Below are 18,753 nucleotides of genomic sequence, written 5' to 3' on the forward strand. Positions count from 1 at the left end.
ATTTTATACCGGGTACAGGGAATCTAATGAAGTTTGGGTAGGGACTATTATCCTCTTTGCCAGGTTCGGTTTGGTCCCCTGGGGAAGTGAATGCATCTTACCGGTAGCGTACGTTTTTTACGTGGTAAAAGGGCAACTAAGTAGCTTGTCGAAATGTTTGTTTTATTTTTAAAATGATATCGACTTTGGTATCATGAGATGTTTTGTGGTTTCGTCATGAAACATCCTGCCCCCAACTGGCCTGTTAATCCTCTGTAAAAACTCGGGAGATTAATGAGAACAGGCAATTATATGTTATTTGTGTGGTGATTTGTTTTTCAGTATTTCTTAAAGGTTTAAATGCTAGTCAATGTTTTGAATCCATTCGGAACAGTGGCCTTAATTCTCGATATCAGTTGATTCTGTTTTTGTGAGACCTGCAAAAAATGTCTGAGAAATAGCTGATCTATTACTCAAAGTTCTTTGGGTCTATTTTTTTTGGAATGGAAATATAATCTCCGTTTAGAGAGCACTAAATGATTTGGTTGCTTAAGTTGAATTTCTCAGGTCTAGAACATAGTTTGGCCTTGCATTTATTCAGGGTTAGTTTTTTAGATCCAGTAATTTTTCACTGCGGATAATGGGGGTTTCCCAGTGGAGTGAACAATTGAGGAGCTTGACAAATCTGCATGTCATTACTAGTATGCAGTGAGTTTTGTGCTGTATAGTTTGTGTGTGTATGTGTGTTGTAATTAGTCTCACATGGTCCACTTAGTCAGAATGACAGCTTGAGGTGTTTTTGGGGCGACACATATCAGTGTCTTCATTTCTCTACATCTGTAGGTGTCTTTCGTTTGTGGTATGATGCTGGGTGGGATAGAGTGGCAGGGGGTCTAATTTAGAGAGTAGTTGTCTATTTATTTGGTATTGGTTTATTTTTCATTTTTCACAAATATTGTATTGGTATGATTGTGTTTAATGGTTATGCTATGTATGTATGTATTCTGTATGGTATGGCTATGGTATGTATGTATGTAACTATACAATAGTTATTCAATTCCAATTCAATTCAATTCGAATTCAATTCTATTCTATTCAAAGGGGCTTTATTGGCATGAGAAACAGACATTAACACTGCCAAAGCAAGTGTGAAATATATGTATATACACACATTAGTAAGAAAACTAGTGTGTGTGTGTGTGGGGGGGGAACCCCATATGTTCAGGGGTAAATGTGTCAGCATAAAGAAATCCTCTACAGATGTTAACCTGGGTCACTATTATAAAATTATAAAATCAATTTACATAACAAAGACGGCTAATAACAACTCAATCTGTGCTATTTGTAAATCATTACATGTCCTGGGGCTGAGAGATAATTCAATATTAGCCTTTATTAACTTGAATTGTATTATGATGATATGATCATATCATGTACTGAATTCTGCTGTTTAATTACCTCCAAGCAAATTAAAAAGCAAATTAAAACTATCATATGTGATTATCATGCATTTGCCATATCATATAATGATATGTATAAATATAGTTAAATAATATTGTGATACTGATTTGAACAATATCTGCCTATCTGTCCAATGCTTCTTTCCCACAACTGGAAAAAGTCCAAGACAATGCCATTCGCCCACCCATTTTCAAATCCTTGTTGTTGTGAATGATTTCTTTATTACAATGCTATGTTTGTTTTCTTGCTACTGCTGTTCCTCCACTGCCAGGTGCATTACCAATTTCAACTACTCCGGGTTTCACCTTCTGTTGTTTTTGGATCAGAAGCACCTCATTTCTCTCGCCCAGAATTCAATTAAAAAAAAATCATTCACAGGTTCCTACATTGCCTACAGTGTCCCACTGGGGACAGTGTTTGCGTATATACCGAAAGATTTGACAGCACAACAACAATGTTCCTGTTAATTTAAGACTATGGTGTTCGTACAGGGTTTACAGCTGATAATCGCTACCAAACAACAACTACCCAACTCAATAAAACCTTTTTTTCTTCTGCTTGTAATCGTTACGCCAATAGGAACAATAATAAAATATAAATCTGGACTAATCACTGCTCACTTACATCACTCTAGGTCCTTCTTGAGCTGGGAGAGTACCTGCTCTGAAGTACAAGCTTAGAAAGTCCCTCAAAACGCTGTTCTAAAAACTACAATTCCTGCAGTGTGGACACAAACAAAAAAGGGGGGCAGGGGTCCTCCAACTGTTCTTAAAACTATGAAAAAGTTCCTGTATAATACTTAATTCTTTCTTTCCACTATAAAACACCGCAAGAAACCAGGGTGTAGCGTATCTGCATGTCTTACTGTGCAATAAGAATCTTGACCAGCCCTGCGTGGCCACATGTAGCAGCGGCGTGCAGCGGCGTCCACAGCTCGTTGTCCTGAGCATTGACACTCGCTCCTCGGTCCAGCAGGATCTTCACCATCTCCTCATAGTTATCGATACAACACTGTAGGGAAAGAGAGGACGAGGGGTAGAGTGAGACAGGGGAAAACATTTGTTTACTCTTTGATGCTGTAATACTTCAGTTTGAGTTAGATGGAGGGAAGAATTGTGACAAGGTGCAATAAAGTGCTGTTTGTAATGCAATCATCAAGTAACATGAGAGTTCTAGCGACAGTTCCCTCTTGTTTAGAGGAAAATGAAATGCTGGCTGGAAAGGAACTAGGAACTTTATTATTTTCAGTCTGCTGTAGCATATAATTCATACAGTGAGTACTAAGCTGAGCTGTATGCCTCAGCACTTTAATCACAGCAAGAAAGGGATGAAAAGAGACTCATTTGTCACCAAGAGCACAAATGAACAAGAAGTGCATTGAGAAGACAAACTGTATCTCTTCGAAAGCCCTTAATAGCATATTGCAAAGTGCAAAACTGAGAACGCATTAAGCCAATTTGGACACAGTCTTTCTGACATCTCACCCATTGTGTGGGTTGTTCCCTGGATCTGAGACAGAACGGGAAATGCACCCATAACTCACACCCATTCACAGAGACAGGGAGACAAAGACAGAGAGGGACAGAAAGTATTTTCCTTGTTAAACTTGGGTGTGATTACAGGGTGGGGAGGAAGGATCATTTTTTCCATGAAAACCATCCTCCAATCTAGCTGCTGTCAGCAACAGCAGTTTTCTCCATCAGAGCTAATTGGTGTGAGCGTGACAGTGCTGTGCCGCTGAACAAAGACAAATGCGTCCGAGAAGACTTGAAAGAAAAACAACAACGAGAGAGACTGCAAAGAGCAGACATGAAGTCAAAGAGATTACTTTGTCACAGTAGGAGGGTCAGATATAATCAGAAAATTGAAGGATTTAGAGCAAATGGCATTTTACTGAGCCGGCGTTATTATTTGCGTTGGTTAAGTTGAGGGTTTCAGTCTGATCTATCACGTTAGGTTGTACCCTCCCATCGCTCCAGTAGAAATGTCATGAAAATCCTTTGTTCCCAATAACAACTGCAAGAGCACCTTCACTTGTGTGAGAAGCCACTGGAATGTTTTGTCTCTGTTTTGAAATGAAAATGAGACATCTGTCATGATGAAATATAAAATATCCTCCGACAAAATGACTGCTGTTAATCCCATTATGATCCAACCCACTGAGAGTCCTTTACTGAAGATTTAAACAATGAGAGGGAAATGAAAGGAAAAAAAAAGGTTGATAATAAAAAAGGAAAGAACCAAATAATTAAATAATTTTGACAGTCGCTTATTCTGTTAAGGGTTCTGGGAAGCAGCAGCTGATCCCAGCATGCATTGTAAACAGACCCATCCACCCTGTACACAGGGCTAACACACATGAGTTTTTCAAGTGTTTCCAATTTTTAACTTTCTTAATGCCACCCACCAAACAAATCCTTTAATGCAAACATTAATAACTCTATGTGTAGAACCTCTATGTAATTATAGTATTGTTGTTAATTATTCAGATTCTGAGATTTCTGGTAGAAGTGGAGGCCGTCTACCTTCTCTCAGCTCATCATTCCGTGTTTCTAGTTGCTCACATACAGACAAATGATGCAAACTGACATAAATCATTATTAATTATATAAACCAGAGAGTTTAATCAATTAGTCAGTCAACACAAAATTAATCTGCATCTTTTTTGATAATCGATTAATAGTTTGACTTGTTTTTCAAGCAAAAACTCAAAACACTGTCTGATTCCAGCTTCTCAAATGAGAATATGTTCTGCTCTTCTCTGTTTCATGTCATTGCAGATTGAATATGTTTGCGTTTTGGTCAGTTGGTTAGACAAAATGAGAAATTGTGATGGGTGTTCTTTCCTAGTCTTTTTTTAGACTAAATTATTAATCAGAAAATAATGAGCAGATTAGTGGAATAATTTAATTGATAGAAGCCCTGATCTAAACTTATTCAGGAAATACACAACAAGAATCCAAAGGCCTGTGCGACAAAGTAAAAAAAAATTTATAATAGAAAGCAAGATTTTTATGATTTTGTTTTTATGTTAGTATTACTCAACTGATGAATATAGTTGATATTGAGGACAACAGGATGTTGAAGTGCCCTGGAACCATCCTTACTACAAACGTCTGTTGCACAAAACATGATTGTTGATTTTAAGTCAAGGGGCATAAGTAACCTCTGCCATCTTACAGCATTTAACATCAACATCAAGTCCATGCTACAGCTTCAAAAGTTGTAGGTAACAAATAGTCCGAATGTAAGCTACGAAGGCATTGATCCAAAATAATTGTATATTAAGAGACAAAATATCATATTAAAAATAATACAGGGCAGGTAGTAAAATCAGAATCAGAATCTGAAATACTTTAATAATCCCAGGGGGAAATTATTTAAATTTAAAGTGAGGGGCAGCAAAATTTGTTTAGAGCAGAGAGGACGAACTGTGAAAGTGTGAAAGTGAAACTGTGAAAGCATTAATCAACAACCTCACAATCCCTGCAGATGTGCTATTGTTAAGATTCATCATTAAAGAAAAATGTGTAAACGCTTTAACCCAAAAAGTCTCATATGAATTTGAAAAATAAAGTGACCCATAAGAATTAAGGGAAACCCTGAGTTACTGATTCACAAAAAGCATTATTAAGAAATAACATACATGGATAAATGAACAGATTCACTGAAACTTTCCCAATCTAGTTTTTAAATAGCCCCTGTCCTGTGGGTTTCTGCCGCTTTTTTTAAGGCAAGAAATAAATCACATGATGTGTTACAGAAATGTTACCTGGTTCTAATACATAACAAGGTGATTTGGAGAAGCTGGTAAACATCTGTTGTGTTGAGTGACAACTTCTTATAAAGAGTTTATTTTCCCAAAAAATAACTTTTCACCTTTTACACTTTAGAAATATTCCACCACACTGCACATGCTCGCCATGTAAACCTTGAGAAGTTGAGGTGTGCAGAGACGACTGTTTTTTCTTTTACGTGGATTTACATAGAAGATGAGCTGAAGTGCAATCTCTAGAGGTTTCAAGTATCTGAGAACAGGAGCGAGTCAAACAGTAATACAGAGAGAGGCACGAACATGAATATAAACCAGCAGGATGGAAATGCCAAGAAATAGAAGTGGTTGGCAGGTTAGAAGACAGACAACAGTAACTTTGGAAACAACAACAGCAGATTCTCTTCTTCGCCATCCTATTGATATTTTTTAGATTTTAAGTGATTTTAGTACAGTACAAAATGACTCTATACAACTTTAAACACAACAACAATGAAATATACAAGTAAGTACAAAACTATTCTTGTAGTAATGAGTATTGAGTGTTTAGTGTCATTCAGCCAGCAAGAACTGAGCATAGAAACCTATTTTGTGACAAGGCCAGCAGATGTGACTGTGAGATGATTTAGTGGAGGAGACAGTCAACTTTGGTACCATGTACCATGTCTCAGTCACCTGTACTCCATCTCTGTCTCTGCCTTCCAACTGCCTGAAAGAAAATATTAATCTGAATGTAAATAACATATGAAATAATATATAAAAAAAATACCAATAAAAAAAAGAAATAAAAAGACTACATTGACGTAAGGAGAAAATGAGTTGTGTGTCTCTGGAGTTTTGTAACTTCGACTGCCAAGGCTACTCAGATAAGGTGGCTCTGACAGGAGTATGTGGTGGGGGAGTACATAAATTAATATACAACACAAGAGAGGAAATTAAATTACTTCACAGATGCAGAGGACAGATAGCAGGAAGACAGATAAGAGGTGCAATAGATGCATTGAAAACACAACCGCTGACTGACTGGAAACACTACCGGCTGACAAACACATCCTGTGAGCAGAATTTTAGTCACAGTGGGAAGTATGTATACGTGAAGATTAGCAGATTTAAGGCCTTTTTACACACAGTCCAACATTTTCACATGATAATTGTGCATTTTTCCCTGAGCTCGAGTTTGAGTTTTACATTTAGTTCAAATCTAACGGACCACTAAAGACGATCAATACTCAGCTACCGAGCTACTACAAAGAAAGGGAAAGTCTGACCTGCAGATAATTTTAGTTTTGGGAATGTGACAAGTAGGACAGCAGATACAGATCTGAAAGTAAAGCAGAAAATGCACATGGGCAATATGTGGCCTGGTTACACATCTCTAAATCACTGCCCATATCTCAAATCAGTGTGCTCATCAACAACTGTTTCCCTGGTTAGATAAACAACCGACCCAATCAGAACTTTTGCTTAGGAATGGGGACGTTATATTTCTGTGCCAGAGCATAAAAATTAGACTCTGTAAGGGAGGGTTTTGCTGCTACATCCTCACTTAGTGTGGTATAACCAGTATCTTTTGGTTGCTAACAATAGCAAACTTCAGATACTGAATGACTGAGTCAGTTCACCAAATGCATTCATTTCTTGAGCTTCTACATATTTCAAAGATCAACCATTCAGTGATTTGTTTCTCAAAAATAAAATCAGACATGAACACAATTGTAAGACTGAATAATAAAGTGAAACAAATTGTTCATTCAGTCTGATTATCAGGGTAGATGATCAGATTTATTGCCAAAGATTCAGTTCTGACCTTTTTTTCAGTAGAAGATGTTAAAAGATTATGAAGAAATCTCTGTGATATGTATATGAGAAGGAAAACTGCCACATGATACTAAAAGCAGGCAGGCAGCATGAAAAGAAAAAAAAAAGAACATGAAGGCTTCAGTATGGAGATCCTGGTCCCAGTCACAGAACATAAGAGGATGTTCGCTTAAGGGTTTCTCTTTTTTCTGAATCTTTGCACCATATTTAGCATAAAAGGATCATGTGCATGAAAACCACAACCTTTCAGTATAAATTCAGTTGGACTTGGTGTTAAAGGCCTTTACTGTCAATGATGATCAGATAAGAAAGGTGAGAGACATAATGAGTGTCTATATCTGCTTCTGCCAAAAGCAGAAGTGGTATTCAGCGGAGGCTGGTTTATTTGTGTCAGCAGTAAGCAAAGAGCTGCGAAGACAACAGATTCTAAGGTAAAGACAGAAGAAGATGAGTCACAAATTTATTTTACCACGAGTGTGTCGGTGTGTATGACGGTATTTAAATTGGCAAATTATACATCTTGTTACACGGAGATGGTAATGCAGAGAGCAAGGATTTCATTTTCTGTCTGAGTTTGGTAATTGGCAAGCTTGAAGATATAATTCAGGGGAAAATGAGCGGCCTCATAAAACTGACAAGAACAAGACTCTTAAGAGACATACAAGCTTGTCAAAAACATCCGATACACTGATGGATTAGCTCACATCTGAAGCTCCAGCCTTCAGCAGTGATATGACAGATGTCATCAGAAAAACCCAAGAGACTGCAACCTACACAGCAGCTAACAAATAGGCTAATCTCCTAACCTCCTTCTGAATAAACCCACATACTTCGGGCCGCCTCCTAGCTGACAGCCAAGCTAATCTCTTAGCTTTTCCTCTAAAAGGAATCATACATACTTGCACCCACAAGCTAGCCACTAAACTAAACTCCTAGCCACCACCCTTCTTGTCTTGACAACAAGACAATGAGGCAAGCAAGGAAATAATGTGCCTTTCATGAAAACTATTCACACAAGAATGGGAGTGACAAAGACTCAGATTATGTCTAACGTGGCTGGAGAACAACAGCAACAGTCTTTCTGGGAACCGTAAGTGGGCTGAGATGACTGTAGTCCGGGCTGAGTAGCAAAATTATGAGGAAAAAACGCTGAGACTATGACTGAATGGCTGAAATTCGATCAGGGCTAGTGCGACGAGGGCTGTCGGTGACAGAGCTGGCACTGTGACTAAAATACTGACGGGTTAAGTGAGCAAGACCAAGGACCAGGTGGCTGAGAGTACAGCTAAGACTGCGGGAGGTTAAAGGATAAAAGGGCTTTAAATTTTACCAGAGCTGATAGAACTAATGCAAATCGTGAAGAGGGAAGGAGGTCTGAGTGCAGAAACTCAAAATGCCAAGTTCAGCTGTTGAGAATTAGACCTAAAATGCTAAATAAATTGAATCCAAGCTGTGACAAGCAGCTGGAGTATGGTGGACGATTTCTGGGCTCAGGTACACCTTAAACCACTTTTGCATGACATTTTCCTGCCTCTCCTGTCACTCTCCTTCACTTACTGTCTAACCAGGCATCGACACTTAAATCACATCTCTGAAAAATAAATGAAAAGACATGAAACAATACAGGTGCTAAGAAAGACCAGAGTTCCAGAGTTATTACTGAACTTGAAGAGTTGAGTGCAAGAACATGGTACTGAAAGCTTTAAAGAAAGTAAAGAGGCTGAAGTAATGAAGACCTAAATGACTGATGAAAAGTCCGGGATCACACAGATATGTGGTCTCACAACTTCACAGCTCAATTCCATTACAGGACAAGTTAAAAGCCTGCCTCAGTCATCTCTGTACCGTCTCTGTCATCTCTGCATAAATATTTGAGAGGCTGAATCATTGAAGTAAATGTTTTTAAATGCGACTCCAGCACTCAGTTGATGATCTGGGTCATTGTGCCCACTCAGCCACACCATCCTGGGGTTCCTGAAGCAAAACGCTAGAACTCAGAGCTGGATAACGGCTGTGACTCGACAAAATATGGGACAACATTAGGTGTGGGGGTGTTACTGCCGATACAGGCGAGAAAAAGAAACTGGGTCAGGAAAGTTATACTCTGCTACTATATACATCTCCCCCTTTAATCTCGCCGAGCCGTGAATTTGTGGCCTCTCAGCAGGGGACCCACGCTGTTGTGGCTGTGCTCAGTAGCCAAGCCAACAAGGGCCAACACATCCTCCCTCAAACCAAAGCCATGTCTGAACTGATTGGATCAGGTTTGTCTGTGCTGGCAGCTGTAAAGAAAGTGCCGTTTTATAAAAATGTCTTCAGTTATTGATATTTTGTAGGTTGTAACTGGCTTTGGCTGGATGTCAAGTTACACAGTTTCGGTGGACAATCCTTCTTTTTCTGTCCTCTATTTTGGAAAACCCCATATTTCCAAAACAGCAGTCTCAATGAAATGAAGAGGAGGTTGTGTTTTTCATGCAGCACTAATGACAGTCTGACCATGGCTTTACACACAGTCATCTAAACATACACATGCATGTTTAACCTTGTCATAGAACAGAAGGTCTCCATTCATCCTTCACATGTGACATAGACAGCTAAAAATGATATGTTCTCTATCAGAACTGAAACTGTCAAGGTGCTCTCATGAAGCATTAACTTCTTCTCGATAAATAACTTAATAAACATTGAAAAGCATGTGTGTGTGTGTCTGTGTGTGTGTGTTCTGGCACAGTACCCCCTATTGATTAATGTCTCATATCAGTGAGGTGAGACCAACCCTAGATAGGTATGACATCTAATTTAGAGAAACATCAGCCCCACTTCTCTTCATTTATCTCTCTCTTCCATGTGATACGCATGTGTGTGTGTACATGTATGAATTCCCCACATGTGTTTCTGTCTGTATTGTGCCCCCCCGCCCCCATCTGTGTGTGTATGGCGGCATTTTGTCAAATCAAGAAAAAAGTGTCATCTTAAGGACAGTGTGCAGTCTGACCCATCCAAATAACAGATTATCGGGTACACACACATTCAAACCTAAAAGGTCAATCTGATCTCTTGGCGGCCAAGGCCCACAGCTTTTAGAACACCAGCCACGCCGGTGGTGACTGATGGACTTCAATTTTCTCTCCCCCTGTTCATTTCTCTGCCTCCCAGCAGGAGCCTGAATATTAGGCTTTGAGCAGCCGAGGGGGAAAGAGAGACGGCTGTGTTAGCTGAGGCGGAGCGAAAAAAGGCAGGAGAGGTGAAAGAGAAAGGACATATAAACTGTCAGAGGTATAGTTCAATTGTAGGGAGAGACAAATGAGAGGAGAGGGGGCCGGGAAGGATGAAAAGCAGGGAAGAAAGTGAGGTAATACATGAGTATCACATCCTTTTGAAATGGTTTAAGATGAAGAGCGAGCCTTTAGGGAGTCAGATATGTTTTTATTTTACTATAAAATGTGAGTTCTGGGGTTAAGGAACTATTAGACTGTAAAAATCTCCTTTTCCGCCCACGAAGATGCTGTCCAGGCTTTAATGTGGGTTTAGGGACGAAAATAAGATTCTGATCTCTTCTAGCGACTGACATTACAGTGTATGGAGGACAAACAGAGCGGTTTGATTGTTTGTGTGTAAACTTGTTTTTGTTTACAGATTGGAATGTTTTCTTCAGCGTCTCCAACCTGTAGTAGGTGAACTAGTACGGTCAGCAATTGCAGAAGGCTTGCAAACAGCCTTCTGTTTGAGTAATCAAACCTTTGGATGGACGATTTGTCCGGAAGAATGTGTTCATCTGAAGGAAGTGCAGGGGTCGGTTTCAGAAAGATATTTTAAGGCTGCTCTGTAGTGTTAAGGCCTGTCTTAATTTGATTAAACAGATGAATCTAATGCAGCCAGTTATACTTATTTTAGGTCTAAAAAAACAAAGAGCTAAGTTTCTATGGTAACAATCACTGACACCTATTGATCGGTGGCACCAAATGACAAAAAAAATGTAGTAAAATTTGCCTCAATTTTGTGGAGCTAGTAATGAGAAGGGAAAGAGAACCCTGTTGGAGATATACAGCAGTGAGAACATCATCAGTCATTTTCATTTGTCCAAAGAAACTAGAAACTATCCTCTGAGTGGTGAGTTAGTAGAAGTACTGCCAGTCCTGCCACATTAAGAAGATACAGTATCTGCGATCTGCTACAGGTCTGAACTGCACTCAGATTTTATATTACTGGTAAGTTTTTTATCAGTAAAATATCCTTGTAACTGTTGAATTCCTCCTAAAGGGAGACATTTTCTGCTGGAGTGAACGGAGCGGTTTGATGTAGTTACTCAGTCAGCCACGTTTTTCATTTTTTGAATAATGTCTTTGTTATCTATAATTCATTGCACATCAGTCCTACTTAAGATAGCCAATAAATAAACAGGTCTGTGCAACAGATGAATTACGATGTCTACATGAAGTCTGACTGTTTGAGTATGAGCTAAGCCGGTGCACTGTGGTGACAGGAACTGGCTAAAAGTCAGAGGAATGAAGGGGAAAAAAAGTTTTCAAACTAGATCATGGTTGGTTTGTGAACAAATGAGACATGTAATGATCCATTATTTACACAGACACAAAGCAGTTTTGAGTGAGAAGTGATTTGGAACATTGATTTGAATGAGGTGGAGGCTTTGATTATCATGCCAGAAATGGCTGTAATTAGCAAGTGAAAATAGGCCTGATCCTCTATCAATTTCCTACATCAAAATGGACTAATTTCCCCAATACTGAACTCATTTCCTCACTATTATAGATCATTTTTTCAGTGTCAAAAAACCTCACGCATTATTCTGCACAAGGCCTTTAATTCTTAAAACTGCAAACTAATCACACCAGGAAATGATTTAATTATATTTCCATAAAGACAGAGATGCTAATGGTAGAGTAATAAAAGTTTAAAAAAGAAGACACACAATGTTTTACGGAATACATCACACAGTTTGAAAGTACATTTTGTAGAATTAGATTTTTTTAGTTTGGTATTTTATGTTGAATCTAATGTAGAAATTCAGCAGTATGTCTTAAAGAAGGGTGTGTTCGTTCAATGCGCATCAAAATGATACACAAAATAAGCTACGTTTTTCTTTTTATTGTCCTGTTTACTAGAAAACCAATATTTTGTGTAGCAGAATAAAAGCAGAAACCGATTTTTAAATGGACAATGCAGCAAAAACTGAGTTTGTTATTCACAAAGGAAACATATAAGTTAGTCAGTTACTCAGGAAAAAGCCTTGTAGACGAGGGGAAAAAATAATTCTGTTGTAAAAGATGTTTTTTTTTTCTTTCTACTGCTATTTGGTGCACGGTTTATTAGATATTCTGTGCATAAACTTGTAAATGTCATGTTTAGCTGCCTAAGGAGATTATAATTGAATTTAAATTGAGGATGCATCATGCACAAGACTTCCCAAAAATAACTGACTAGATTACTTTTATTTCCTTTTGCCCACAGCAAGCCAGGATACGCTCCAGTCACTGTGACTCTCAATAAGCGGCTGTATATGTATTTATTTCTGCATTATTTCTATGAAAAGCCTGAATCACTAATTAAAGTATTAGAAGGTGTCCCAATATGTGTTTTTTAGTCTAGTATATCAAACAACAGCAAGATAAGCACTACTGGGTCTTTAGTAACCCCAGACCATATAACACACTGTCCATTTCCCTCATTTTAATTAGTTCGGCCTTAATTTCTTAAGCTATTTATTATATGTTAACATATGTTACCAGGATTTATGTAAGGCTATGAGTAAAAATGGACTGCATTTACAGTATATAAAGCTTGTATTTTTGCGAGACACTGAACTTGTCCAAAGACGTGAACAGGAGGAGCCGTAGATCGAACCGCCAACCCTGCTCTACCTGCAGCTGTCACCAGGAGACGTCTTGCTGTGACATGCAACTAACTAATCTAATTACTTTACATCATTTGCAATTTTCAGTTTGAGATAAGACACAGATTAGTTATTAGAGACACAGTTTCAGGGTGAAATGCCATCTGAGAGAGACAACTCATTGAACTCAAAAAAAAAAAAAAGGTGGAGAGAGACAAACACAGGTAGAGACAGTCGGACAATCTTACCTGATGCAGGGCGGTGAGACCGTCTTCATTGCAGAGGTCTGGACTCACATTGTTCTTCAGCAGGTAGCGTACTGGTAGAAAGAGAGATGGAGAAACACATAAGTGAAGGTGGAAGTCTAAAATAACTGAGAAACATTTCTCATTTCCCATTTTTTCTACATTCTTTTGCTTAAAATAGGTTGTGGTTATGTTTCCTCTAACACATTTAACCAGATTTAAAGACCTCACTTTACTGCATGCACTAATAAAATGCTATTTTGTGGCTGAGAATTGAAAGAATATTTGGTTTAATGTCACAAGTTGCGAATTCAGAGGAACAGATGTTACATGGAGATATGGCTTTCTAGTTATAATCAATATTTCAGAAAGAAGGCTGCTGCAAACAAACAATTGATGCAGGATAAAAGCGAGATTCCATACAACCCAATTCCTCCTGATTTCTCACACAGCCCGCAGGTGCACCTTAACTTAGCCTTTTGTTATCCAATGACATCACCAACCAATCCATCTACAATCCATTAATCTTACCGCATCATCGTGATGCATCCCTGCAGGAACTTCAATCTCTCAAATTATCAGCCTGCCAGGATGTTACCCAACTGACCTTGGAAATATGGATGGATGATGAGTGAGGGGGAGGGTTGGCGACAGAGGATGATGTAATGATGTTTGGGATTACAATGCCTCACAGTGCAAACAGATAAACCCTACCGTCCGGACCTTAATTGACAAAATATCAGCTATGACAGTGTGCACACTGGACAGCTGCCTGACTGCTAACGCTGCTAAACCTGCCGGCCTGAGCAGGAAGCGGCAGTGGCACAGAGGGCTACTCTCCACGTCATTATTATCCCCAGTTTTTGGCGGTGCTGCCAGCCGCCTTTATTTCACAGAGACAAAAAAAAAAAACCAGAGTGAGTGGATAAATCAGGTTATGACGCTGAATGCTGAAAGAGAGATGAGAGAGATTTGGAATGATAATGATCACATCTGTCCCTCAGTATCACAGAAAAATGGTCACAGAAACATGAACTACATACACCACATGTATGCGCACTAGAACACAAAGCCAGAGGGCTACACACAAAGACACCTGCAAATTCATGCAATAAAGCGCAGTACAGTACAGCTGCTGATGCATAACAACAACCAAGGATTGGTTGAAGTCAGAAGTAAAAAGTAAATGCTATACCCTGCATTTATATACAGTATGTTCATATATCAATCTATGACACTGCTCATTGTGCTATCATGAATAATAATAGTATGATTTTAAAAAGGTGCTAAGTCGATAGACAGAATATTTTTTATGATAATTGATTGATCATTATTTAAGTCATTTTTTCAACATTACTTTTTTTGGACTGTTGGCTGGACAAAACAAGACATTGGAAGATGTCAAATTGGGCTTCCAGAGTATTGTAATATTCCTCTTTCACTATTTTCTGATATTATATAGACCTAGCTCTTCACTGTGTACTGAAAGCAGCATGTGAGCAGCAGCAGCAGCTTCAATCCTGTGCCTGCTTTTACACAGGATGCATTAAAGCAAAAGTAGTAGAGTGCAAATCACTTGTAGTGTTTCAGCAGCGCTAGGAGCCTATCACATGTAATGCATAAGAAACCTGAGAACGCGAGCCACTAGGCAGCCTGTGTAGGGAACTAGCTTGATTAAAATAGACGCAATCTCGTCAAAATCAAACTGTAAAAGTGGGAAGATCTATATATCTATATAAAATATATAACTTCTCTACATGCAGCTTTGGCGTACCCGGCACACACACACACACACACACACACTAGCATGAGAAAGTCAAGTAACTTTGCCAGGAGTTGCACCATCTTTTGGCAGAAATCTTTCCAAAGTTAAGAACAGTTCGAGCTCTTAGAGGAGAGCACGTAATATGAACAGCATTTTTATGTGACAGCTAATAAAGACAAGGGAGGGAGGTTTGCTAGAGGGGCAGATCATGACAACGAGATGAATATGAATCAAAACTGAGCAGTAGAAAGGTTAGTATTTATGCACAGCGGCTGTGTTGTAGAGTTTCCTTTAAGTGAGATGGATTTTAGGACTGTTTGAGGATAATAGCTGCTGGTCATTATGGAAACACATGTGCAATCCACAAAACGCGGCTGTGGGAGTGCTTTTTCTACAATAAAAGTAGAATGATGGAAGCACAGCCATCAGCAGCCTAACTCTATTATCCCACTTCCTGAATCCTGCATCTATTAGACCTCTGTTAGGCTTCTGATAAGCATCACTGTCATCATCTAGCTTCGATATTTGACTTTGCCAGAACATTTTCAGTATTATCACCATGCCATCTACGCAGGAACTCAGTAGCAGTCACATGTCCAACATCAGCTGTTGTTGGAATCGAAGGCCACAAAATCAAACAAAATGATCTGCTGCAGAAACCAATGGTTCACTGTTTGTGTGCTCCTGTAAGAGCTAAGTGAGGAACAAAAAGTGAAATATTACAGCAAGTGCTGAGAGAATAGGACCCAAGGTTATAAAGTGTGAGCTCAGTCTGACTGCATCCAATAAATGTCACGCACCATTCTCTGCTTTCCACTGTGGATTTGAAGTGCAGTGTTGTACATGAACGGTGTACAACCTGGATTGTAAACAACACATCTCGGAGGAACTACAGTACTAACATAAGCTGCATCGTCTGTGCTTTTCTTGTAATTAGGTACAGAGGTGTTTTTCTGTCTTTCAGAGTCTTCAGGGGACCTTCTAAATGTCATGTTTAGCAGCCTAAGGAGATTATAATAGAATTTAAATTTGCTTGAAAACTGCATTGAAATGAAACGATTTAGGAGGATGCATCAAGCACAAGATATCCTGAAAATAGCTGATAGCATTACTTTAATATTCTTTTTGCTTTTTGCCAGAGGAGACCAGTGTATGCTGCAGACACTTGTGACTTTCAATAAGTGGCTGCGGTATATGAATGCATTTCTTTATTTTAAGTACGTAAGAAGCCTGAAGCAGAATACATAAGTTACTGCACTATGAGATTCTCTGAGATACGCTTAACTACAGGCAGCTTTTTAAAGAACATGTCTGAAAGCATAATCAAAGCAGAATTATTATTTCTTTTTAAATATCAAAACATTACACAGACCCCACCTAAACCTGCTAAAGAATAAAATTAAGCTAAGAAGCAAACATACAGTATTTGCCTGTCACTTGAGAAAGTCAATGCCACAACCTGATGTCGGTATAATAATTAAATTAGCATCAAATAGATTCAGGTGCTGATATTGGCTGCAGGGACAAAGCCAGGGCAGGCATCATCTAAGCTTTCTTTTTTCATTTGAGAGATTAATAAACCTGATAAATCCATATGTAATTGTAGCATTCAGGATACCATTAGACCTCTTCACTTCCTGTCAACAGCATTGAAAATGTAAATGCAATATGCCACTAATTCATACAACCCACTGTTGCACCTACAAAAACAGATTTAACCTCAATTATTTGCACTTTCCCTTTTCTTCCTGCTTCTTAATGTACTGTAGCAAATGAATTACTACTGCAATGAGTCACAGTCACAAGTTGATTTCAGGAGGTAATGAAAAGATTTCTTTTATCGATTTTTCAGAGTAGACGTTCACCTTTTTTGCCCCCATACGGAGAGATGTCAGCTACAGTTGGGAACACAGGAGCTGGTGGCAAATTAGGGTTTGTAAAAGAATGCTTCAATAATACAGATACCTGCGATAACCGGAGCTTGAACTAGTTAAACCTAGAACCTTTTATAACTAATGTTTTTAGTCTTTATTTACTGAATATTTGAAGCTTTCAATAGTTTTCTGTATTGTTGATAAAATCAATATGGCCACATGAAATGTTCAGTCGCCATCTACCTTATTTATTACTGCCATGTCATCAGCCTGTCAACCAGCACCACAGCTGCAGGAGCTTCAGCCTCAGACACAGGATCAAGGTCCTATATGCATATACATGCTAATGACATGTCTGAAATCAGACAACCACATACACGCACATTGTAAAATGTGAACACACTGCATGATGCTCCCACCCATTCCTGACAAAGAGTATTTTTTTTAGTAAGAAAAAGGTCATGCTCAAGGACGCTGATTATATATTATATACATCCAAAACATCAGCTTTGATTCAAAGCCTGTCTTGATACAAATTTTTAGGCACAGCAGGCCCGTCAAGCTTTGGGTTTTTTAATATGCCGTAACTGTGTTAATGGGGCTGTAGTAAGGGAGATACAAGGCACTGGGCTCTGACAATAAGGATTGCCTGATTGCCCCAGGGCAAGTAAAATGCCCAGTGAGCTAGCAAATCTAGCTACTCACTTGTTCAATCGGACTAGTATTAAAAAAAGAATTAAACACTTTTTTTTAGAGGAGCTGATGATGGAAGTGGCAGTACTGATTGGGCACTTGGCAACGGGTAGAGACAAAGTTTATGAGCTGAAACACAACCGAGCATTTCAGTTTCCTAGAACAGGAGTCTATTTGACGTTAGAGGATGTGGGTGAAACTCCATCTATGTATTGCTCATTTTGCCTGAAGTTTGAGAGCAAGGCAGATAATGTTTCATGTTTTTTAATTCATGGAGGAGCTCCTCCTGTGTTTGTATTTGTGTATTTGTGTATTTGTGTGTAGATTTTCCTCTGCTGCATGTTGACCACGCACACAGCGACGTATAAACACATTTGTTTTCACACCGTTTGCGTCAGAAAAGTAATCAGAAGGTGACAGTTGTCTCACGGTGTCTGAAGTCAGATAGCTTTGCATGCTCTTCAGGCTACAATTTAAAATATGGATACCGGGGTGAGATTAACAAATACACATGCAGGCAGCACAGACACACTCACAACCACCTAACAGCTCGATATTTGATTGGTTTTTAGGCCATCATGCGCCAAAATATATGCATTGGTGGTGAATTGCTTTGAGTGAGGGTGTGCGCTGCTGCATAAGTTACGATGAAATAGATTTGAGTTATGATGTGTGATGAATCTGACGATGAGAGTGATGTGATGGCAAGCAAGACATAGAGAAGTGTAAACAGCTAGAGGAGTAAGGGAGAGAGGCTCAATCTGGAAAACACATTCATATAGTTGTGTTCTCGCTTAATATTTATGAATGTTACTATTGTTCTGTTTTCTACTCTCTTTTAATGCATATTTTATGTTGTGTTTTGTAGTTTAGATTTTTTCATGTTTGGGTGGAATATTTGTTTTTGGTTTTCAATGTTTGGTCTGTCTGAACCAATTTGTGTAAACAAAGTAAATAAAGTCCTCATAAATACAAATGCTCTCTACCTTTTACCCAATTTACTGCAGTTACAATAGGACGGTGTACATGTGAAAATGGGTATCAGGTGTGTATACGACAGTGTGAGTACCTATGATGATGGTCTCCTTTATCATGTCAAAACCTGTCGCACAGTAGATGCACACAGTAACACAAACAAATGCATCAATACTGAGACAACTTTAGAATCAATTTCTGTATTTGTTCCTTATTCTTTTCCATAGAAAAAGTGTGGGCAGACATTATCACAAACAGCAAAACACTACATTTTCTAATAACCACAAACACTTCTGCAAGTGGGCGGCTGTGGCTCAGAG

General features: G+C 38.8%; 1 protein-coding gene across 2 annotated transcripts in view; it reads right to left on the reverse strand.

The window, feature by feature from the left end:
- The window catches only part of ppp1r16b (protein phosphatase 1, regulatory subunit 16B), an 82,321-nt gene that overhangs the window by 19,148 nt on the left and 44,420 nt on the right, over positions 1-18,753 (reverse strand). For both annotated transcript variants that reach the window (XM_035662723.1, XM_035662724.1), the window contains exons 3-4: positions 13,130-13,200; positions 2,306-2,451 (exon numbers count right to left, since the gene is read on the reverse strand). In XM_035662723.1, coding sequence (XP_035518616.1) covers positions 2,306-2,451; positions 13,130-13,200 — 217 coding nt within the window. The remainder of the gene's footprint in view (positions 1-2,305; positions 2,452-13,129; positions 13,201-18,753) is intronic.

Source organism: Morone saxatilis, unplaced genomic scaffold (assembly GCF_004916995.1).
Source record: "Morone saxatilis isolate NCDOM2014 unplaced genomic scaffold, NCSU_SB_2.0 Contig18, whole genome shotgun sequence".
NCBI classification, from domain to species: domain Eukaryota; kingdom Metazoa; phylum Chordata; class Actinopteri; family Moronidae; genus Morone; species Morone saxatilis.